A 24,900-nucleotide genomic window follows, 5' to 3' on the forward strand; every position below is an offset into this window, starting at 1 on the left:
AACATACCCCAGATCCAGCAGCCGGAATTCATTGACACAGAGGCGGAAAACAGGCATTCGGTCGCCTCCAAATCCAGCTGGATGCACCTAGAGAGTCATTTTTGGGAGGTGGGGGGAATATATAATTCAGGGACAGTACAGCTAGTCCTCAACCTGCGACCACAATGGAGCCCAAGTTTTTTGTTGTTAACTGAGACATTTGTGAAGTGAATTTTGACCCATTTTACGACTTTACTTGCCTCAGTTGTTAAGTGAATCACTGCAGTTAGTAACCCGGTTGTTAAGTGAGTTTGGTTTCCCCGGTGACTTTGCTTGTCAAAAGGTCCCAAGGTCTTGGGATATAGCAATGGTCATAAATATGAAAAACAGTTGCCAAGCATCTGAATTTTGATCACATGATTGTGGGGAATACCAGAAAGGTTGTAACTGTGAAAAACGTCCCTTTCAGTGAACAGTCACTAAACAAACTGTTATAAATCGAGAACTGCCTGTATTGCCCCACTTCTTAGGTAAAAGCGAGCTGAGAACATACCTTGTCTGTTGATGTCTCCATTAAAACATAGCAAAGGGGTTAGTCTGGTAGGCTATAAACTTGCTGCAAAAGTGAAGGTAGAAGGTGTGGGAAGAGGAAACACAGTGGTCTGAAGCTAGGCATTCAGGCTAATTCTGAACGAATGCCAACACTCCTTAGCACCCAGGGTCTGCGGTACAACCTGCAGGGCACAAAAATCCTAGGGGCCCACTACTGTTATCAACCGCTGGCTGTGTTTCTGAGTCAATGAGAAGAGGCATCTGGTTGTAGCACTGTAGGTCCCATTATTAACAAACTTAATTCAAGTAGTTGGAGAAGGAGTGGCAAAGTAATGCCTTGGTAGTCTTCAGAAGCTAGAGGAATGCCACCCATTTCTTTCCATGCCTGAAGAACATAAATAGAATCTGCAGCTTCCTCCTATTTGATTTCCCTCTTTGTGGCACTCGGGTTTTATCTGGTAAACGTAGCCTTGTTGCTAAACTATGAGGCTGGAAACAAAGCTGTACTGAGATGTCATGAGAGGGTTAGGCATATCATGAGATTCCTACTTTATTTTATCTCTTACACTGATTTATTGAATGACTTGCAGCTGCCAAAGGTCACACAATTTAGAACGTATTTTCTTTTAAAGGTCCTTTGGAGCATAAGGAACGAGTGTTTTGTTAAAATGTGGTGCAACTAATCATTTTATAGTTTCCATTCTTAAAGTGTTTGAGCCATTTGCAAAAAAAAAAAAAAGGGGGGGGGGAAAGCAGCTGTCTTGTAAGACAAGTTTGCTTGTGATTCTCATCCAGTGCATCATTCTTGTGTAAACTACCTGTTCTTAGCATGTGGTTGATATCATAAGGCTGGTTGTTCAGCTCAGGTCATTGGCACAAGCACAGCTTCTCATTGGTTGCATTGCCAAAATATATTGTTAGTTCAGTATGTGTGCCAGGCTTTGTAGAAGCCCAGATGTTTTAACCTGCTGGGAAGGCCTTTTGTACTGTCAAATTCCTAGGTAGGCTGGTTGTTTTCTAAGAATAAAGTTATATGTGATCTTTATACTTGCTGGGATACAGAATTAGCCATTTTCTGGCATACTGAGTACTGCTTGTCTCATGAAATGAACCAGTTGCTTAGTGCCACAACAGACGTTGTGGCCCTGTCACTGGAAGTAGGAAGTAAAGTTAGGATTATTACAAGCATGGCTTAATTTATAGAAGAAGAGATGTTCAGGTCATTTTGTGAATTTACAGTTTTTTTACACATGCAAAGCGGCAGTTTGCATAATCATGATTTATTAAAGAAACTACAATTTGTTGAATTCACCCCGTATATTTAACAAGAAAGGATTGTTTACATGCCATAGTAGTTGAATTCACATGTATGATAAAACCCAAGGAAACAAACCACATTTCGGCTTGGTATTGGTATCCAATCCTGCAAAAAAGAAAAGGCTGCGTCATAGGAAGGAGGGTGCTGGGGAGGTTACCAGTACTTGGTAGGTGCTACCAACGTGCATTTCTTTTACATTTCACATGATCTGAGATTAAGTTCTGACCATGTGACTGCAGATAATCTGCAGGAGATGAAAATAGGAAGGCAAAAAACCCACAGAAGAAATAATGCTGGCTAACAGAAAAAGAACCTGTGAATTTTCTTATGTTGCTGAATTGCAACTCTCAGGCGGCCTGGGCAGTTATGGAGGATGCTGAAAATTTTAGTTCAGCAATATCTAGAGGCCAAAGGCTTCTAAATTTAAACTTTGTGTGGGGTCAATTTAGTCTTTGAATTGAGTTGGATTGATAGCTTTCCTTGGGTGAGCTTAATTTATTTCAGTAAATTAAATTTGCCGTAGACTTTTTCATCAGGCTTGTTTTCCAGTTCAGCTGATAACATATTAAATAAAACTGTCAAACAGCTGAAGTTAGAATTCAGATTTTAGAGGAAGACATACAAAAGAAGACCAGTAACAGTTACCCATCATAGAAATTAGCAACGATAAGAATTCTCCAGCTTTGATAATGCAACAATTAACTCTGTGACAGAAGCATCAAAATAACATTTGCATCCTTAAAACTCTGGGTTCATTTTTCAAAGCTCCTCCAACTATTGTAACCACCTGTAATTCTTCATGTGATAAAAGAGGAGATTATTAATTATGCTGGGAATAATTCTATTCCCATACCTAAAAAGACTTGATTTGGTCCACTTTTGATAGTATGATCCCTAGCACAGCATTAAACAGCCCATAATAGTGCTTCTTAAAAAGACTAAGTACCCTTGTTAAAATGAATGAGAAACCTGCTTTAAGATTTATGAATATTATGAAATCAAATTGTTAATTACTTTTAATTGAGCTGTTTCAATTGCCTTTTGCCTTGAAAATTGGCTATGCTTGCTGAATTATATTGATTTGGGGTCAGTAATCTAATTTCTTGGGGATATTTGCTTGTTATTAAAATAGACATTAGATTTGTGCCTACTTATTGTTTAGTTTGTAATCTTGTGTCTCCTCAGAGCAACCAAAGTATTGTAAGCATTTACTCAGCTTTCAACAGTAGGTTACAATGAATCTTCTACTTTTACTGAAAATGTGTGAAACAAAAGTATCTGTTAGTTGTTAAGGTCAAACAAAGTTCCTCTTTTAAAAACAAATTGTGCTCTTTGCTTATAAGATAAAGATGATTTTTATAATAAAGTGGAATTAAATTATTTTTCTTTACAAATTTTAAATTAGGCAACCTGAATTCTGCAGAAATTCTGCACATTTGCATTTTGTTTTCAATGTGTGTAATTCATTTTTTCTGCTCAAGTCATTGAGCAATATAACTGACTGTGCTGCATATTAAAAACCCGACTGTAGGAAAAGGAACTGAATTTCCTTCTGGTAAAAACCTCCCAGGCATTTTAATATTTTTTTTTAAGTGCAGATTTTAAATAGTAAAATAATGAATCGTCACCTATTTTGCCCTTGAACAGAATTTTGGAGCAAATATGGTGGTAATTTTTTGATTGGGAGCAAGTAAATTATCTTTCTCTTTCTCATTATCTTTAATCTGAAATATTTGTGAGTATTTGAGTGTTTTGGATTGTACTAGATTGTAATGGTAATCCTATGAACCAGAATACCTGGAATTTTGATTCCTTACACTTTCTATAAATTCTTCTTTCTGGATAGCTCTGAGGAGAAGTGTGGGATTTATGAAGTTTTTATTTCAGGAGTCCCCAACCCCTGGTCCACAGGGTGCTACTGGCCCATGGCCTGTTCCCTACACCTCTATCTTTTTTTGCCTGGCACAAAAGTTAATACAGTGAGAGAAATCACCTTTTGTTTTCTCCTGCTGAACTTGAAGGGGTGAACTCTACGCTTTCCTGTATTTGGAGGGTCCAAAGTCCATGAAACATTTTGAGGGAATGGACCCATGGTTATGATGACCTTGCACAAATGAACTACTTGTTTCTCTGCCCAGCTTCAGAAAGAGCCTGGCGAAGGGAGGAAAGGAGTGACAGATTTAGTCAGGATTATAAAACCATCAATCAGGAGAAGATAAAATGCTCGGGAGAGAGAAGGGGATTAATTTTATTTTTATTCCTGTGTGAACTTAAGTTCCAAACCGGCAGTGATTTTTATGGAGGACTACCATTAGGGAGGGAGTTTCTGGACAATAGTTTATGACATTCCCCCCCCCCCGCCCCTTCTTGATGGAAAAGGTTCCAGGTGGAGGGGGAACATTCAAGAAGAGAAACATTCCAGCATGGAGTTTTTTTCCTGCTTCCTTGCATATAACTGCATATAACATTCCTTGAGGGTTATATCCATGGCAGAAGCAGAAGCCTATGTCCTGCGGTGCTTTCGATTGTGGTCTCATCTGAGTGAGAACATTGGCTCTAGAGGATATTCCTTCAAATATCAGAGGAACAATCACATTGCCGGATGCTGTTTCTGTGTTTGGGGACCTGGATGGTTTGGATAAACATGTAGCCTCACTATCTGGGCCACATAATTTCTCTTTGTAATGATTTGTGCGCTGCCTCCACAAGCATGTAAATCTTTCACTATGTTATCTGAAATGTGAAATGATGTGCCCATAAACATGCTTTTACTTTTCTTTAAAGGGAAAATGAAATTGTTTTGGGGGCACATATTACTGTTCTGAATATATTACTGTACCCTTCCCCCCCATTCCTTCATATTTAGTTCCTGAAGTGGATGCATACAGATTAAACTCTACAATTTGGATGTTCCATTATAAGAGGAAAGCTTCAATTTTCCCATCTCTTTACAATTTAGTAATACAACAAGGTGAGATGTGAAAAGTCCATTTCTTTCTCACACAAGAGTTGTAGACTTAATTGGGGGCTAATTAATCAATCTGACCCAATACCCAATTCAGAATATACTACTGAGAACTAACCCGCTAGCTTTGTTTAAATTATTTCAAGTTACCTGCTATTGTCTAAGGCTACCCCCACCCACACAGACAAGCAAGTCACCAGAATATAAACTGATAGCAAGCAGCAATCCTTACCTAGCACTGATGATGTTACCTAGTTTGGGTAATGAAACATCTGCAAGAAAACAAGCAAGCTCAGAGAACACCAAGGACTCCTCATTTCAACCCTGAGCTACAAATATTCTCCTTTATTTTACCTGCTATTTACCACCATCCTTTTTTTAATTGAAGACAGTTCTAGATTGACCGCAGCCCAAGATTCATCCATCTAATATATCACTGTCAGCAATAAAAGCTTTTTTTATTTCTTTAAATTTTTTTATTAAAAACAACGAACAAACATAGATACAACAATACAACATACAAAACAAATAAACATAAATCAAGTCTTACGACTTCTTTTTCCAATTTGTCACATCGGTAGATTATATTTATATTCTTATCTATACCTCTATATTTACATATAAGACAATATCATAAATTCCATGTTAAATTAACTATCTTAATTGGTACCCAATTCTTGTCTTAATAAAATCTTAATATATTTAAACTATTATGACTTGTGGGCATTGAAAAGACACTGTTACTATGTTTTAGGTATTTTTCTCTGCTTGTAAGCAGAAGCACTATACTTCTGCTAGAGTTCAAAACTCTAGCAGAAGTAGAGCAAAAGAGCCCTGGTAGCGCAGCAGACTAAAGCACTGTTATTAACATCAGCTGCCTGCAATTACTGCAAGCTCAAATCTCACCAGGCTCAAGGTTGACTCAGCCTTCCATCCTTTCTAAGGTAGGTAAAATGAGGACCCAGATTGTGTGGGCAATAAGCTGACTTTGTATAAAATATACAAAAGTATGAAGGCTATTGCTTAACGCATTGTAAGCCACCCTGAGTCTTCAGAGAAAGGCAGCATATAAATCAAATTTAAAAAAAAAAACTTATATTTTAAGAGTGAAATACTGTGCAACTATAAATAATTATAATTATATTTACCAGATAAAGTATGTTCCTGATATGGCTCTTAATATCAGATCTGGAACTTATGTGAATTCCTCTTTCCCTTCAGCCCCCCCCCCCCCCCGCCTCCGTGCCCCCTCCTTGCCTTTGCATGAGTAAAATCTTTCCTTTTAGGAACTATTTAAATCCTAAAATCATGAGAATATCTGATTTTCTGTGTAAAAAAACAAAACTCCTAAAGCTTAAAACTCCACTCCTGGGAAAAGATCATCAGACAGAATGTAATGGCGTCTTACTATTTTTTTAAGAGGTAATTTTTCTTTTAAAAAAATGCCTGCCAACTAACAGATGAAATTTGTTCTGTCAAGTGGAATTTGGTTTTACTGCTTTGGCTCGTCAGTGATCAAGCCAAAAATACAGGCTGAGTTTGAATAATTTGGTTGGTTATCCAAAGAAAACCCTTCGGAATAAGATTTAGAAATAAAGAGAGAAGGCATTTCTTCTGATTTTGATTCTTCACGCTATGATAAATTCCATCTCTGAATCTAAACGGCAGGACCTTTAATCCTTTCTGCTTCATTGGAATGTGTGTGTCTTGCAAGATTCCCACAAAATGAGCAAGTTACATTTTTATTAGACTAAACTACAAGTTACTTAAAAACGGAGCTGAAACTACAAAGGAAAGAATGAGTCAGATGGACAGGGGTGTCACTGCTCAAAACAGATTTATTTTTCAACATATTTAGAAATCTTTTGCTCCTGTCTTTAAAAAAAAAACCTAATTATTAAAAGCAAAATAAACAAAGCTTCTTGATGGATCTACCTATAATTAAAAGGCAAAAGTTTCAAATCTGCATTAGGAGGAAAATAATATCAGACTCTTGATGTTTTAAAGAGGTCTAGAAAATAAAAAAAATCATTAATTGGCACTGCTGGAAGCACCCTTTCATTTCCAAGGTCACCTTTTCTTTGGCTAGAAATTAAAATGAAACAAAATCAATTCTGATAAGTTTAACTGTAATTTTATTGTCCTTTTCTAAAAAGTTTACGCATCATTTGTGGTTACTGTCCTATTAATTTAAACCATAGGTTTAAAAAAATATAGCATCTGTACTATTCACAATAGGTTGAAGTGCTTTATTGACTCCAACTGAACTCAACTGGAGTTGGACCAAGTTAATATTATACTTGGATTGGAGACTATCAGGAAATCCCAAGATTGCAGACTATACTGGGAAATTTTAAAAAAATCCCAAAAGTGGCAATAGCAAATGGTTTCCATCAACTACCAGGAAAACTGCATGAAACTCCAGAAAATGAGCTTCATTTAAGGGCATTTGTTTTTATTTTTTTCTCATCAACAGGTTCTCTTCAGAGACACTGGTCACTCCATCCAGCTGAGCTTCCAGCATATATGGAAGCTTTGATCTTGGAAAGCAAGCCTCCTACTCATCTGTAGGGAGTAGTGCTCTATACATACCAAGAAGTACTTATATTTATTTATATTCTGCCTTTATTATTATTCTTGTAAATAACTCAAGGCAGTGAACACACCTACTACCTTCTCTTCATATTTCCCTCACAACAACAGCCTTGTAAAGTGAGTTGGGCTGACTGCCCAAAGTCACCCAGCTGGCTTTCATGCTTAAGGCAGAACTAGAACTCACAGTCTCCTGGTTTGTACCCTTTTTCTGCCTTTACCACTAGACCATATTTTAAATTATTTTTGAAGGAATAGTGACAGCAAATGGTTAAAGCAGGTTTTGCAAGAGTTAGTCTTTTTATTTACCACTGCAGTTCAGTACATGTAAAGATTCCTACATGACAAATCTAATTACAGGTTGTTGCTGGAACAGTTCTGTAGCATACAGAATCTTTGTGCTAAACTGTAGAAGTCAGCTTGCAAATCGACCAAAGGAATAGTTTGGGTGTATGGTGTGGAAGCGAGGGAAACAGAATTATAGACTTTTTTAATTTGCTTGCATAGCAGCCCTGTGAGACAGTGAGTTGGTCTAAAACACATGATTTGTTCATTCATCTAAGCAGGAACTTGACATTTGGGCCCCCACCCTAACATCTGCTATTATGAAAGTTTGTCAGAATTGGTACTGCCAGTAACAGAACCAACTCTTCTGGGTAAGATAGACAGACAGATACATACAGATAAACCCCTTAAACTCTCAGCATATTCATTTATGGAGAAAACACAAGCACAATTAAATAGCATATATGTCCCTGTCAGATAACAGAATGCAGGCTGTTCATTGTGGTTTCCTGAATTAAAAACTGTAGATGTACTTCCTTAAAAAGATTTTTAAAAAGCTGAGTTGTATGTTAGAGGGTGTATGGACAGCGATTGCTGTGTGAACTGAAAAATGTGGAAGCTGAACAGGGATAATCAGCATGATCTGGTAAAGGAGGGTGCTACTTCTTCCCATCTCCCTCTGAATGGGGAACTGGCTAGATAGCTGCTTCAGTAGGTAATGTTTTGCAGAGTGTAGTAAGAGCAAAGGACTTCTGGATACATTTCACAGTTGAAGGCTGCAGGGAACATAAGCCTAAAGTCTTTGGACTATGACAGTACAGTATACTATTTGAAAGGTACAGGAGGTTCTATAGGATTGTAAGATTTATGATCTTACAAGAACAGATGACAAATTATTTTACTTATTTAAATATCTTAATTACCTAATAGCCAAAGCTCCCTGGACACTTTGCAATAAAACACACTGAACAATACAGTTTGAATAAAAACATCTACAAATCAAATAAAATGGAAAATAAAATACATATAAACCAGATAGAAGCAAGACAGTATCATCTAAAACCATAGGAATTAAAAACAATTAAACTACAGTTAAAAGGCAATTAAAAAGCCTGGGGAAATAGGTCTTCAACTGGTACTTGTCAGCCTCATTAAATAGACCAGGCAATTAAATCAATTCAACTCCCTAGGACTCCCTACAACTTTTTTTATTGAGACTGGTTAGAATAACAATGACACACAACTCTTGATTTTTCTGTACCTCCTTCTAGTTTAGTGAATTAGGGAGGTGTCCATCTCAGCTATTTCTGAATGTTACATGGATGTTCTGGATTTTAAAAACACCCTTAGCCCCTCTCAGCATGATTTGCTGATATCCCTAAAATCATTTCCTTATTCCCTACAGGACAAGAATGAGACCAATGTAGGCAGTAGGCAAAATACTGCTGCTTCCTTATTATCATTAGGGTGTCTTTCCTGCCGCCTTGAAAGAGGCGGTGGTGAGGCCTCTCCTCAAGAAGCCATCCCTGGACCCGGCAATGTTGGTAAATTATCGTCCGGTCTCCAACCTTCGTTTTGTGGCGAAGGTTGTTGAGAGTGTGGTCGCGAAACAGTTCCCCCAGCACCTGGATGAAACAACGTATCTGGATCCGTTCCAGTCGGGCTTCAGGCCCGGGTACAGCACGGAAACGGCATTGGTCGCATTGGTTGATGATCTCTGGAGGGCTCGGGACAGGGGGTGCTCCTCTGTCCTGGTCCTGTTAGATCTCTCAGCGGCTTTTGATACCATCGACCATGGTATCATGCTGCACCGGTTGGAAGAGTTAGGAGTGGGAGGCACTGTGTTGCGGTGGTTCTCCTCCTTTCTCTCTGACCGGTTGCAGTCTGTGTTGACAGGGGGACAGAGGTCGACCCCGAGGCCCCTCATATGTGGGGTGCCGCAAGGGTCGGTCCTCTCGCCTCTCCTGTTCAACATTTATGTGAAGCCGCTGGGCGAGATCATCCGTGGTTTCGGGGTGGAATACCATCAGTACGCTGACGATACCCAGCTGTACATCTCCACCCCGGATCACCCCAACGATGCCCTTGAAGTGATGTCCCGGTGCCTGGAGGCCGTACGGATCTGGATGGGGAGGAACAGGCTCAGGCTCAACCCATCCAAGACCGAGTGGCTGTGGTTTCCGACGTCCCGATATAGTCAGTTGACGCCATCTCTGACTATTGGGGGCGAATCACTGGCCCCCACGGAGAGGGCTCGCAACTTGGGCGTCCTCCTGGATTCACGGCTGTCTTTAGAAGAGCACTTGACGGCCGTGACCGGGAGGATTTTCTATCAGGTTCGCCTGATTCGCGAACCATGGCGCTCCATGGCTTAGGACCTGGTTATTTACGGGACCGCCTACTACCACCAATAGCCTCCCACCGGCCAGTACGCTCTCATAGAGAGGGACTCCTCCGGGTGCCGTCAGCCAAACAATGTCGGCTGGCGACCCCTAGGGGGAGAGCCTTCTCTGTGGGGGCACCTACCGTCTGGAATGAGCTCCCCCCAGAGATACGGAGGATCCCGGATCTGCGCACCTTCCGCCGCGCTGTGAAGACTCTTTTATTCCATCAAGCAGGCTTGGCCTAATCTCCTCCCTCTTTTAATATATAAATTTTAAATCTGTTCTTAAATTATTGGGGTGTTTTAATTTGTCTGGGCCAAAAAATGATTTAATTCGATTTTAACTGGTTTTTTAAATTTTTGTATTTATGTATCTTATTGCTTGGCTGTTCACCGCCCTGAGTCCTTCGGGAGTAGGGCGGTATACAAATCAAATAAATAAATAAATAAATAAATAAATAAATAAATTATTGTCATGTCAGTTGAATCTTTGCTTCGTTTTGGAGCAATTTTCTTTTCTGTTGATATTTTCTTTACTGAAAGTAAGCTTTCTTTTCACAGTGTAAATTTAAAGGTTGCTAAAGAAAATACTTTATGATGATTGGCATCAAATAATGATCTTACAAGTCTTATCTTTCTTTCCAGAATCATATGGATGCTTGTACAACCTGATAGACAATAGTTAGGCTGACATATTGTGTAAGGCATGGTAAGGCATGATGATTTATTATAGTGGTGGACAATCTGTTGCCCCGCATTACCAGAATTTGGTCGTAAACTGATCCAATTGCAATATTTTGTGCTTTTTTAAAAAATTAATTGGAGGGTTGGGAGCAGGGGGATTTGAGGGGATCAAAGTACTCCCATTTACTTAATACCCAACCCCCTGAAAAATAGCTGTCACTTTAATAAAATCCATAATTAAATTTGGTTTTTAGGAAATCACAGATAGTAAACTGCAACTGTCATACCAGGAATTCACATTAATGACATGTTCATTCCCCCCAGCGTGCTGGCTTTGAGAGGTGGCAAATGCCAAAATTAATGTTAACACTCAAGAAAGTTCATCAGTAAAAGTGTGGATTAAAACTCATTGTCCTTTTCAGGAAGTCCTTGTTTTAACCAGCTGTGGCACATATGTCATAACACTTGAAACTGATGGGAATTTCCATATAAATGTGGTTAGGATTGTAACTGTAAGCATGAAGATGCAGCCAATTTTTGTTCATGCACATCAACAGTAAATTTGTGCACAAAACAACAAAGGAACCTCTCAGTGAAATATGCTTTTTGATCCAAAACTTTTCAAAAGCCTTCTTTGAGTAAAACCTTTGGATGGTAGTTGTCAGCTTGATGTGTAAATGTTTAGGTTTGTTTTTCCTCTCTTAACTTGTATGCAGTGACTAGAAATTACAGACACTATAGAATTTTACTTCTGTCAACCCAACAGAATGTTGGAAATAGATTGTGGATCCTGCTTCTGCCTGCCTGTCTCCTCAAACAGAACAGGATCAAATGGCTGTGTGGGAAGAAGCCAGCTTTAGAAAAAAACGAGTTTGAAAATGGACCTCTGCAGAGAAAAGAATCCCCTAATTTTCTTCAATGCATCCTTATGGAAGAAGCAGTTAGGCAATGACTTAGTATGTTGCTGACTGTTCCAGTCTAAGACATCCAGTCTAAGACATTTCCCACCAGATGACCTAGAGCTGCACATATGCAGTCTGCCTGTGCTTCCCCAGTATACACCAGTAAATGAAATCACAGCTTGTTATTTCGTTATTCAGAAGAAAATACCCTGTTTTCCCCAAAATAAGACATCCCCTGATAATAAGCCCAATTGGGCTTTTGAGCGCATGGCAATAAGGCCAAGTGCTTATTTCAGGGTTCAAAAAAATATAAGACTGTGTCTTATTTTCGGGGAAACACGATAGAAACACTCCCACTGCTGGTAAAGTGATTGGAACAATTCCAGCAGTTGTGCACTACATATTTCCCCTTTATTTTACAAGTTTATTTTACAAAATAACTAAAAATTGGGAATTGGGAAATGTGGGTTGAAATATAGGAGCAAATAACTTCACTTGTTATTTTGATCATTATATTCCTGAAAGTAAAGGTGTTTTTTTCCCCTCTAGCATGTTTAGGATGTGAGATATCTGAGGAATATGAGTGGGCAGATTGCACTTTCACTTAACCAGTTTTTCAATATCATAATCATGGAAAGCAGGAAGGCTAGGGTTAGGGCTATACATGCTTTTAAATAACTTCATTGTTTCTGTACTAAATGATTTTCCCAAGGGTAGAAACATTACTCTGCCCACAGAACAGAATTTAAACCGAGAACTCTACCTTTTGAATCTGTGTGACATTAAAAGTCAACTGACTGATTATACTGTAGCTTAATAACAACGATGGAAAATATTGGATTCATTAAAGGCAAAGCATCCCTTGTAGAACTTTGTTTTTAATTAGCCTATTTTTAGAAACACAAAATATCTTGAGTGCTTAGTGCAATAATGGAAATATCTAGTACTTCCAGTTCATATTTCCCATTGTCAGGGTTTCTCAGCTTCAGCAATTTTAAGATGCACTTCAACTCTCAGAATTCCCCCAGCTTGCTCATTGTTGTTTCTTCATCTGGTCATTGTCCTGTTCAACATTCTGGCTGGGAGAATTCTGGGAGCTGAAGTCCTCACATCTGAAAGGTGCTGAAGTTGAGAAATATTAACATTGTTCCATCCTGCAACTCAGCGTGTTGTGCTCTTTTCTTCCAACTCTATATCAACCATATGGTCCTAATTTGTAGACTGGTTAAATATGTGTTTGGCAATGCCTGCCAACAGGGAGAGTTCTGTAGTTTGTACCAAGGAAACTCAATTTCAAGAGTTGGCATAGAAAGTTTTGCTATTAATGGCAGCATCTTGGAAGTGGAATGTTAGACATTTATCAGTACTTTTGACAGTGGTGGGTTCCTCCCGGTTCGGTCCGGTTCGGCCAAGCCGGTAGCGGTGACGATATGATGTCACCGAACCGGTTCTCCCACCCCCCCACCCCCGCCATTATTCTTACCCTTTATTTGGTCCCACCCCCAATCTATTGCTGCCTCCTGAGTCCCAGCTGATGACTAGGGAGAAAAAACCTGTTTAAACTCTTGCCGCGGGGCTTCAAAGGGCCGTCCTACAGCTGATCAATGTTAAAAGCAAACAAATGAGTCGGGTCGTAAGTGCGAGGACCTTCCAGAAATGACTCTGACCAGCTAGCCATGCCCACCTAGTCACATGACCTCCAAGCCACACCTACAAAATAAGCCACGCCCACAGAACCGGTAGTAAAAAAATTTAAAACCCACCCCTGACTTTTGACCTTCAACAAAATAGGTGTGGGAGACTAGAAAAAATTGAAGGATGTACTAAAATGTGAGCCTGTAAAGCTGAATAAAAATATTGACTGCATTGGTTTGCAGCATTCTTATTTCCAAGATTCAAATGCGCTGGTGTCTCAGTAGAACTGCTGTGTATTTGGTAGGAAAAAGTCAGTAAATATAGTCTGTAACAATCATTAGGTGAGACATGGCTTTAGCTCCAAAGGAGGAAAAGAAGGTATGAAGAATATTTTAAGCTAATAGATAGACATGTTCCAAATCTTTGTCGCTGCATTTTTTGTAGTTCTGGGAGTACATATGTTCATTTTAGATGTTCTGATTTTTCCACATGCCAAACTATAATCCACCTTTTCTCAATAATCTTTCCTGGTATTATAAATAAACTTGGGATCAGTGCTCCATCTGGTTAAAGATACTGTCTCTGTGTTGCTCCCAAGCACTGGAATGCATTCCCTTAGACATTGTATTTGGTCTCACTCCTCCTGCTTTTTAGGAAAAGAAGTAAAACCTTTCATTTGAAGCAGATTAGTAGTAGTCATTTAAAACATTTTAATAAGATTTTAATCCTATAAGTTATGTTTTGTTGACTATCTTGAATACTGTCTAGGTAGAAACGTGGATATCAATTGTGAATGACAGCAGCCCTGACTCTGCCATTTCTGTAAGCCTGACTGAGCACAACAAACCAAAAAATCAACTCTAGAGGAAAGTTAAAACTACTTTTATTGAGATCAGCTATAATAACAGAACCTCAGAAATCTGATTATGCTCGCCCTCCTCCTATTATTTATAGTTCAATGAATTAGGGAGATATCTGCCAGAGCCACTTCCTGATGTTATCTGACTGTTTTGTTTACTTATAACATATATTATATTTCTTGTCAACTTGGCAACAAAGCTTGCATATTTTCTTCAAGGTCATCTTTACGGGTTTAGGGTATTATAAAACTATAATACAGTTTTAGTTGATTTATTCAGGATAAATATATTTATTATATGCACTTAATCTATCCCTAACTTGCTCTTTAGTACCAAAGAATTCAAGAACAGGGATGGTGTTGAAATATATACAGGAAGTCCTCAGTTTATGACTTGGTTGCTTAGCAAACAGAGTTATGACAGACCTCCCCAGGAGGAGAAAACGGAAGAAAGTTCTTAGCCCCTCTCACATCAGCTTTGCAAGAAAAGCTCGAAGAGGGACAAATTCTCCAAAGGAGAAGGTGATTATATGCAGGTAGTTGTTGTGTTCCTAAAATTGGTGAGAGCAAACAAGTCTCCTCTAACCTACTTACAACCTGGTTTCAAAGTTCCAATGGCTGTCGTCCCCCCAGCAGTAATGTGATTATATTTTGGATGCTTGGCAGCCACATACTTTAACAGCTGTTTGAAGCATCCCTTGTAACCACGATTTAACATGGTTTTGCCTGAAACCAGCATTTACTTCTGGTTTCCAGCAAAATGCCCTTTGGGTACAATGGGTCCACTTACTCGTGTTATTTGTTTAATGACCACCACAAGAAAGATCATAAAATTGGGTGTGATTGCATGGTGACCTGCTTAATGACCAACATGACTTATGACTATAATTCCAGGCACAATTACTGCCATACTTTAAGGACCATTTGTATGAGATTTCTGTACTTGGCAATGGATTAATAACATATTCACAGAAGGATATTCTGGTGGCCTTTCAATCCTACTGTTTAGCTCCTCAAAGAAAATAATTCAGTGGCATGTAAGAAACAGCATCCTCCCTTGAGTTTCAGGTGCGATGGATGGGGCCCAGGTATCTGTTTTCAGTACTAGGGATGAATCACTGTTGACAAGTGCAACCTCTCCACACCCCATGCCCTTAGAGCAAAGGGAAATAGCAGTTTGTATCTCTGCTGATGTTGACATACACACCTTTTATTTTTATGACTGGGAATGCCTTAAGAAGAATGTTCTTAGAAATGGGAAATCCTATGCGATCCAGTCCGGTAACTACTAGAAGACATAGAAATGTAGAAGCTGAAATTAATGTGCACAAAATGATTTCCTTATTTGTGTGCATGCATGTGTGACATTGTTTTAACATTTTGCATGTTTAGTATTTAATATTTACTACAAATGTGACTACATATATGGACCAAAAAGGTTCTGTAGGCTATCTCATTTTAATGGATTCTAAAATGCCATCCCTCAAGTGCCTACGTTGGTGGCCAGAGTTGCCATCCTCCTCAACCCAACTTGGGGTCTTCTCTCTGTATACAAACTAGTGTGCAACCCCCCACCCCCACCCACCCCATTCATTAGCTTAAAGGCTTTCTTTGTCAAGCATGTTGGTGTAATGCAATTAAATAAGGACAGCAGCCATCTGGTCAGCTTTTTCTCAGGCTGAAGAATGTAGGATGCACACGCTCCTTGCAAAGGCTGAGTTGGGGCATTTTCTCCTTTCCCACCATGTTGAGAGCATGGGGCACTGGGTGATGCTGGGAAAGGGATGAGACTCTGTTTGCTTTCTGTGTTATAAAAACATATGTTAGAGGGATAAGAATGTTGAGAATCTCTGTGGTGCCACTTTGTAAAACAAATGTAGGTTAAGATGAAGGAGAAAATGGAAGAAAGTTCTTAGCCCCTCTCACATCAGTTTTGCAAGAAAAGCTCGAAGAGGGACAAATTCTCCAAAGGAGAAGGTGATTATATGCAGGTAGTTGTTGTGTTCCTAAAATTGGTGAGAGCAAACAAGTCTCCTCTAACCGCAGTCTGCTAATGCTGCTTGTTCAGTGTGAGGCACATTCAGGACTAGATGGGAGATTAGCTGTGCTCCTTTTGAGCCAGATGACTCAGTGACTGTTCAACTAATGTAACCTCTGACCTCCATTTTGTAAGACTCTGAAAACATTTCATTGCAGAAACCGGACTTCTGCTGCTTGGAGACTTTTTATGCCTGTTTGGGTTACTGTATTTCTCTCCTCCCTTTTTTCTGTAAAAGATGCTGGGAAAAGGGAACTATTCAGTTTGCTTGTTCTTGGATTCTTTCGGCATTGGATAGTCACTGGTGAGATGACATCTTGTCTTTTCCTTCTATTTCCTGGTAAATAGCACAGAACTGCTGTGGTTGTAGTGATAGCAAATTACAAACTTCATGAGAAGCATCGTTGGTCAATATCTTTCACCCTTTTACCTTTACATTCCTGCTATACTGTTTTCTCTCGGCAAAACTCTCCAAAATAGTACGAAATTTTGTTTTACCGTGAAGTGAGATTTGATGGCAAGTTCAGTCACAATATTACTAAAAACCCATTTCAATAGGGGTAAAGGAGTACACGATGAATTAACTGAGATAAGAGGTTGGGTGTGAAATATTTAACTTTTGGTCACTGACATTTTGGTCACAGATATCCTGGGCCTATAATATAGATTTGGAATATTGGGAAAAAATATGGGAGAAAAATTATAAATTAACGATGTCGGCATCATATAAAGAGAATATTTATAAAATGTTTTATCATTGGCATTTACCACTGGCAAAGTTAGCCAAAATGTATCCCAATAGATCACCAAAGTGTTGGCAATTAACCACTAACAAGGGATATTCTATTACATGTAGTGGACCTGCCCGAAAGTCCAGAAATATTGGATGAAAATTAAAAAATGGTTAGAAGAAATCACAAAACAAAAAATTGAGGTGAAGCCAGAGTTGTTCTTATTGGGTATTATAAAAGGAAATGTAAGCAAAAGGGCTCAATATATTATACTTCATATTACAACAGCACCAAGAATCTTATTTGCCCAGACTTGGAAACATGAAAACATGCCAACAATCTCAATGATAATAAAAAAAAAGTCCTCGATTGTGCAGAAATGGATAAATTAACCATGGAGCTTAAAGACGGAGAGGAATCAGAGTATTACAAGAGTTGGAATATGTGGTATCAATGGCTTGAAACAAGATGTGAAATTGATGCATAAAGATGATATAGAAAGTACGTAAAATTGAAAATTATATATATTTATAAATATGATAAAACTTGTTAAAGGATAAAAGGAATATGTAAATACATATAGATATACTACATATATGAAGAATAGATTAAATTGATGTTAATGAAGAACAAAAACAGAATATAGTAAAAGATACTATATTTTTAAAGATGTACATGATGCATAAAATAATAGGCCATAGATTGGATTTATGAAATTTGAATTGTTACCGATAGTTGAAAGCTGTAAAAATGGAAATGTGCTTTTAAAACTAAAAAAGGTTGAATAAAGACTATTTTTAAAAAATAAATATTTAACTTTTGGTCACTGACACCAGCCTAAGTGAAGAGATCCTGTGGTTAATATAGTTTTTGCATTAAAAAAAAGTACAAGTAGGAAATGTTTCATCCTTGTTCCTTTCTTTGGGGCTTCAGTCTTCTGTACACACATTGTTTTTGGCTTGTAGGCAAGAAAAATATATGTACTTCCCAAATTTATTTTGTCATACAAATGGAAGCATTTTGAAGTGGAACTATTTATCTGAAAAGAAGTTTGTCCCCTGGAGAAGGATTTAATGAACCCTCTGTTTCCAGTAGTAATATGGAAACTTAGTTTAATTAGGCAGCAATACGTAACTATATTTGATTATTTTTGGACTGGCAGGCAATCATCACCAGGAATTACCAGAAATATTTATATTTATATTCCCAGTGATTGAATGGTCATTGAGATGTGCCTGTTCATCACCATAGTACTGTATCTTTTACATATTCCTGAAGGCCTGCAGACACCCAAACAGGTTGTCAGATATTGCCTGCATATGATGCACCAGAGACTAGAAGGGGTTAAGTCTTTACAGACATCACATGTGACTATATCAGCCAATGAACTCTCTTATTGGACTCTTACCTAGAAACCACTTGGATATCTTCCCCTTTTTTCTCTCTCATCTATCTTTCAGCGAGACAACACGTGAACTTCTCTCTCCTCTCAACATCTGAGTCATACAGTTAGGGTAAAAATGCAACAGGACACCCTGTTCATTATTGTATGCATGTATATATTTGTAAATAATAAAACAACCTTTTGAACCTGAAGCTGTGTTGACCAAATAACTTTCTCATAGAACCAAATGAGCATGACCATTAATATATATCTGATACAGGTTCTGTATTATCATCACTTAGTGCTTAAATTGCTGGGCATAGAAGATGCTTATTGGATATGGTGCTCATAGAGAAGTGAGAAGTGAGAACAACGAATACAGAAAGGCAAAAAAGGAGAAGTGTTTTTTCCCTGTGACTTGAGAAGTAGCTGAAGTGTTACACTAGGTTGAATATTGTTCTCAAGATTTTGGTTTCTGTAAAAAGGACATGTAATCTCCTCCTCCAGCACCTCCCTGAAGTAGAATAATCATTCCAATAAAATAAGCAGAGAAAGAAAGCCCATTTATCAAACACTGACAATTTGATAACTAGCAATATCTCTGGTGGTTTGTGCTTGGCCCCCAAGTGTCAATCTTTTAATTTCTCCTTCTAGCCATTTTAGATGCTGTTCTTCACACTTAGTTCTTTTTGTTTCCCCAGCTTGTATATGTGTTTCTGCTTGGGATAAAGGACCAATATATATATATATATATATATTTTGAATTCCCAATCAACTGACTTTGTGACTTAAAATCCTTTGACCTAAGAGCCTGGCATCCTTTTGTAACTTTTCTACCTAAGACAGGATAAATTGCTACAAAGATGGGGATTGTTTAGCTAATGTTAATATTAATGATAATGTTAATGTTCCTCAATGAACAACATGAATCATGAATAACAACATGAATAACTATCACAGGATTGAAACCCAGGCACCGAAGCAGACATATCCCTTTGATATTTGAAGTGCAACAAAATCAGACATAGCAGATGTATTGCCATTGCACAAAGAAAAAAAGGCTAAGAAATTGGGGCAGTGGTAGGGGGCATTTTAAGAAAAGATTAAAATCTTTTACCTTCCACCTTTCCATCAATAGATTAGGATTAATATTTTGCTATCTTTTTTATTCACTTTTTTTTTCTCTGTGAATAGTTAAAAATGAATGTGTAATGGTGTTTTGAATGTTTGTAAATCAGGTAGAGTACTGTATTGAGATGATACTATGTTAATGTTGAAAATAAATAAATAATGCCATATATGACCTGTCTTCTCTAATTTTAGCTAATGAAAAACCTGGCCTCAAAGTACTTGTGGATATATTGTAAGGAATTGTGTTTTTACCACTTGGGCTTTTTCTCCTCTTAGAATGCAAAACGCAAAGTTGGAGGACTGAAAAACAAAATACGTATGGAAACTAATTGCGAAAAATGAGAAAATATGCGCAGAAAGAAATGCCTAAGTTTATCTTTATCCCAACTTGACATTTAAGCATCAAAACACGTGGACAATCCCCACCCCCAAAAGCAAAACCAAAAGCTTTCCTTTAAATGGCCCTTTTACGGTTGTTTAAATTAAGACTATTTCTTAGTTGAGCAGATTAAGATCAAATCAACCTACTTCCCCAATTGGTCATTCATTTTTGTGTGCATGTTTAAGGAAATGAAAGCCACAGTAAACACCATCACCCCATGCTTCTACATTTTAACCGTAAAAGAAGAGCTAGCGTACGTTAGCACAGGGCAAAAGAAGGGGTGATTATGGGTACAGTTCAGTGGTGAAATCCAAATTTTTTTACTACCGGTTCTGTGGGCATGCTTGGTGGGCATGGTGTGGCTTGGTGGGCATGGCAAGGGAAGGATACTGCAAAATCTCCATTGCCTCCCCACTCCTGGGGGAAGGATATTGCAAAATCTCCATTCCCACCCCTCTCTGGGGCCAACCAGAGGTGGTATTTGCCGGTTCTCTGGACTACTCAAAATTTCCGCTACTGGTTCTCCAGAACCTGTCAGAACCCGCTGGATTTCACCCCTGGTACAGATGGGTAAAAACTGGGGATGCAAGGGAAATAAGCCCAGACCCAATTTCCAAACATCTCTTCATCTTGATTACTGCATAGTCCAGATTGGTGCAGTGCTTTTAGCTTTGTTTCTTCATGCAGAGGATCCCCCTTTTCTCAGACAGCACCAATTTAGAATAGTGGGGTTGTAGCCACTGTTCCAGTCCATTCCATGTAGGGCTGCAGAACTAAGTGCTAGAATCAGAACAGAGACAGAGCAAGTATCTGCCTAAATACATCTTGATTCTTCCTCTTCCTGTCCTATTGTTAAATTTTCCTATAATGGACTTGGGGCACTTTCTTAGTCTGTAACTGTTTCTTTATCAGAGTGGAGGAACACACAAACTTGTGATGCTCAGCCTGATGTCATTCTTATGTTTTAGGCTAAAATTGCTCTCGGACTCAGTCAACATAATTAATGGGCAGGGATATACCTGAGACCATCAGGATGGGATAACCTGCAGCAATAATTTAAAAGTGTATTATTTTGGAAATCGTGTAGTGACGTGGTTGTCTCTCTGATTATTTCCTTGATAGTGATTTATAGCACTTCTAGAGCCACTTAACCATTATTGGATAATAATAATAATAATAATTCAGGCAGGCTTTATATCCTTTAAATCATGGTTGGCATATTCTATGAAGTTATTGTAATTTATGAGTGTGGAACTGAACTCTGTTTCTGTAAACTATCTCTGGCTTTGATATGAGTGGCAAAGTGGAGACAGAACAGGCTGAATGCAAGGTCTGTGCCATTTCTCTCTAGCTTTATTGTCTTTTCATTTTTTGTTAATAATTTTATTGACACTTTTAATAAGCACAGTAAAAACTAATACAAACTAAACTAGAAGAAAAGAGAAAAGGAAAAATTCAAAAAGTACAGAAAAAAAGAAAAACATAGAAAAGAAAAAGGCAACAAAGAAAATATTAAATAAGTGGCTTCCAACCTTCATCACACTGAGCAGAAGCTAATATTTTTATCCTCTTTTAAAGTAATAAATAAAAAAATATTTTCTCCACATAGACTTTTATCTATACACAATTTAGAAATCATCATCTTTTTAATCCTAGTTCAGCAAAAAACCAATTAGGAGTTGCCAGAAATATTAAATAGTTTATCTCTAATCAAATAGTCAAACTTTATATGCTTTCATTTTGCTCTGTACAATCTTGATCTTTAAATTATTTCTGTGACATCCAGGATTTGATATTTCATCATTCTTTAGCATTTAAAAGGAGTCTTCGAAGCTTTTATCAGCTTACTTTGTAAATCCCACAAAGAGGCTTCAGAATTTTTTATTGCAGCTGTTCTGTGTCAAGATCCTTTTCTTGATTTGGCTTTTGTGTTCCCATTTTAGTAATTTCAATTTTGTTGTTCTTCCATACTTTCAAATTCTATCATGTCTATGTCAGATAAAAGTTTTTAAAAGTTTTCTCACCATATGCTAAAAGTTTATCTATTGAAATCTCTATTCTTTCTGAGACTTTAGTTATTAATATTTCAATCCAGTTTAAAAAAACTCTTTAAAATAATACAAGGTTATATACTATAGCCATCTTAGTCATTTTAATTCTTTGCTGCCTGGTTCTTTAGTTCCCTCTAGTGTCTATTTGTAATCTGTATAAACCTTCAGTTTTTAACAGGTTTAATTCAATTTCAATCATTTCCATAAGTTTATTATTTAATTATCGTGTTTCCCGAAAATAAGACCCTGTCATATTTTTTTGAATCCTGAAATAAGCGCTTGGCCTTATTGCCATGCACTCAAAAGCTCGATTGGGCTTATTATCAGAGGATGTCTTATTGTGGGGGAAACAGGGTATATATTTGCTTTGCAAGTCTTATAGCAAAAATAATCAATATTCCAAATCTCTTTGGACTCCCAATTTGTTTAAAATCCCTTTTTTGCCTTTGGCCAATTGCATATTATTTTAAATTCTTAAGTCTCTGTTTAAAATTTCTTAAATCTGAAGAAAGTGTCAAATTAAGCTTGCTGTATGGAAGGTCTCTAATATCCATAAAGTGGTTAAATTGAACATTTCCAAATGTGTTTAGAATTTGGCTGGATTTATGTCCTTACGAAAGGCCTCACCACTGTGGAGAAGAAAGATGTCGCTTCTGGTGCCGACACCTGCAGGAGACAGTTTTTATGATCTCCTCATGTGGATCAACTTGCACGTCTTTCTGTGGCTTAAAAAATTAATATACTTGATTATTGTCATTCTGTCAATGTGAATACTACCCATGTAGGTTCTGCATTTTTCCTTCATCAGGCCAGATTTAAGAAATCAAGAACCATATGATTCTAATTGGTGTTATTTGTCTCTTTACAGAAGCAGGGCGATGATGAAGCTGAAGATGAATTGGAAATTGCTATTGACAACACTGCTTTCATGGACGAATTCTTTTCAGAGGTAAACATTGCTGAGAAAAGAAAAAGCAGAAATTAAAGATGGGGCTTCAGAGTAATAAAATTGTGGAACATTGTGAGACTTATTTAATTATGCTGTAAAAGGTCTTGTTTGAGGAGATGCAAAAACTTCAGAGACCAAAAGAGACTAATGCTGGAGGAGCCATGGGCTGCAACTAACCCACTTAATCTTCCAGGGGCCATAAAAGATCATTGGCAATGTGGTAATGTGATCAAGAATGGTCCCCAAACTGGCATTTTTTTCTAGCTTGGGAAGCACTTTATGAATTCTTTAAGGGTGGAGATGTAAACATTTTGACTCTCAGAGGGTTCCTCCTCCCATATTTTGGCTAACAGCCATTTTGCCACTGAATCCTGGTGGTACAATCACAATGAACAAATGATTGCTTGGTTCCAGTAGTCCTGATTGAAACAGAGGTAGCCAGTTCCAGCTTCTTTAGCACATTGGGCAAAGGTCAGATTTATTTATTTTTTTCCTTATAGCATGTTGTTTCCCCTCCCCCCACTCCCCCAAAAAAGTCTCCAGAGTGGAGTTCATACATTTAATGTAGCAAGAGTCAGAGTGAGTGTAAGGCCTTCTCCACAGGTTTTCAGCCTATCCCTAGCCTGGGAGAAAAATTAAAGAGATAATTGAACTTGGAGACCAATTTCAATTGGAGGTCTTCTATAATGTCCTGCTGGTTAAAGTTCAGGAAGAAGAGACTTGAGAGAACTATTTTATTTTAATCAGACTTGGTAGAATGCTCCTGATTCCCATTTCATTTTTTATTTTACTAAATGGGAGGCTCTGGTCAGTATATTCTCAATAGCCCTCTTATATTTCCTTGCTGTGGGCCTGTTGGAAGATCAGCAAGGGGCAAGAGAGAGGTGGCAGGAAGCAATAAAGGAAGCAGTGCAACTTCCATCACTTGCTATTTTCTTTAGCCCAAAATTTTAAAAGGAGATGCTGGGCAAAATAAACTACAGTCACGGCTGCTGCTACCTTTCTTATCTCCAGTGCCTATGAAATAAAAAGTAGAACCTGGAATCTTTGACAAAAGAAAAAATGACTATGTCTGGTATAGCCTAAAAAAGTTTTAAGCTTAAAAAAAGGGTTACTGGAGGGCCCTCGTGATCCATGAGCACCATTTTCCCCACCATATCAACTGCTAATACTAGGTCTGCAGCAGTCGGGAAATCCAAATTTTTTTACTACCGGTTCTGTGGGCGGTGCTTGATGGGCATGGTGTGGCTTGGTGGAAGTGGCTTGGGCGTGGCAGGGGAAGGATAATGCAAAATCTCCATTCCCACCCCACTCCAGGGGTAGGATACTGCAAAATCTCCATTCCCACCCCACTCCAGGGGAAGGATACTGCAAAATCCCCATTCCTTCCCCACTCCTGGGGTAGGATAGTGCAAAATCTCCATTCCCACCCTAACTCCAGGGGAAGGATACTGCAAAATCCCCATTCCCTCCCTACTCCCGGGGTAAGGATATTGCAAAATCTCCATTCTCATCCCACTCTGGGGCCAGCCAGAGGTGGTATTTGCTGGTTTTCTGAACTGCTCAAAATTTCCGCTACCGATTCTCCAGAACCTGTCAGAACCTGCTGTATTTCACCCCTGGTCTGCAGTTACCTATGACAAAGGAAACAACATCTCCTTGCCTTGAGTAGTTGTTGAGGTTGATAATAATTATAATGATAGAGTGAGGCAAACTGTTGTGATGTTATGAGCAGCGAAGAACATATAGATCTGAATTCTGCATTAGTGTTCATGAAGCCCTAAAGAGTGAATGTGAACATAATCCTTAAAATTTTGCATTTAAACATATATAGTAAGTCATTTGTATATACGAGTGTGGGGTAAATGGTCAGTCCCTAGTGTGTGTATGTTTATATATATATATATATATATATTGGCCATCTAGATTGGCCATCTGGGAATGTTCTGGGGCAGCTGATGGGCCACAACAGGGAAACTGATTCTATTGATAGATCAAAATACCTTATAAGAGAGCACCTTTCAGTTGTACGAACCAGAAGTGAAGCTCACACATTTACTGACATTGCTGAAAAGAATAG

General features: G+C 38.2%; 1 protein-coding gene across 1 annotated transcript in view; it reads left to right on the forward strand.

Annotated features, from left to right (window-relative positions):
• The window catches only part of STX3 (syntaxin 3), a 38,597-nt gene that overhangs the window by 184 nt on the left and 13,513 nt on the right, over nt 1–24,900 (forward strand). The window contains exon 2 of the mRNA XM_070957273.1: nt 22,740–22,820. Coding sequence (XP_070813374.1) covers nt 22,740–22,820 — 81 coding nt within the window. The remainder of the gene's footprint in view (nt 1–22,739; nt 22,821–24,900) is intronic.

This window comes from Pituophis catenifer, unplaced genomic scaffold, assembly GCF_029215685.1.
Source record: "Pituophis catenifer annectens isolate HBS135680 unplaced genomic scaffold, rPitCat1.0.hap2 SCAF_1, whole genome shotgun sequence".
Classification (NCBI taxonomy): Eukaryota; Metazoa; Chordata; class Lepidosauria; order Squamata; family Colubridae; genus Pituophis; species Pituophis catenifer.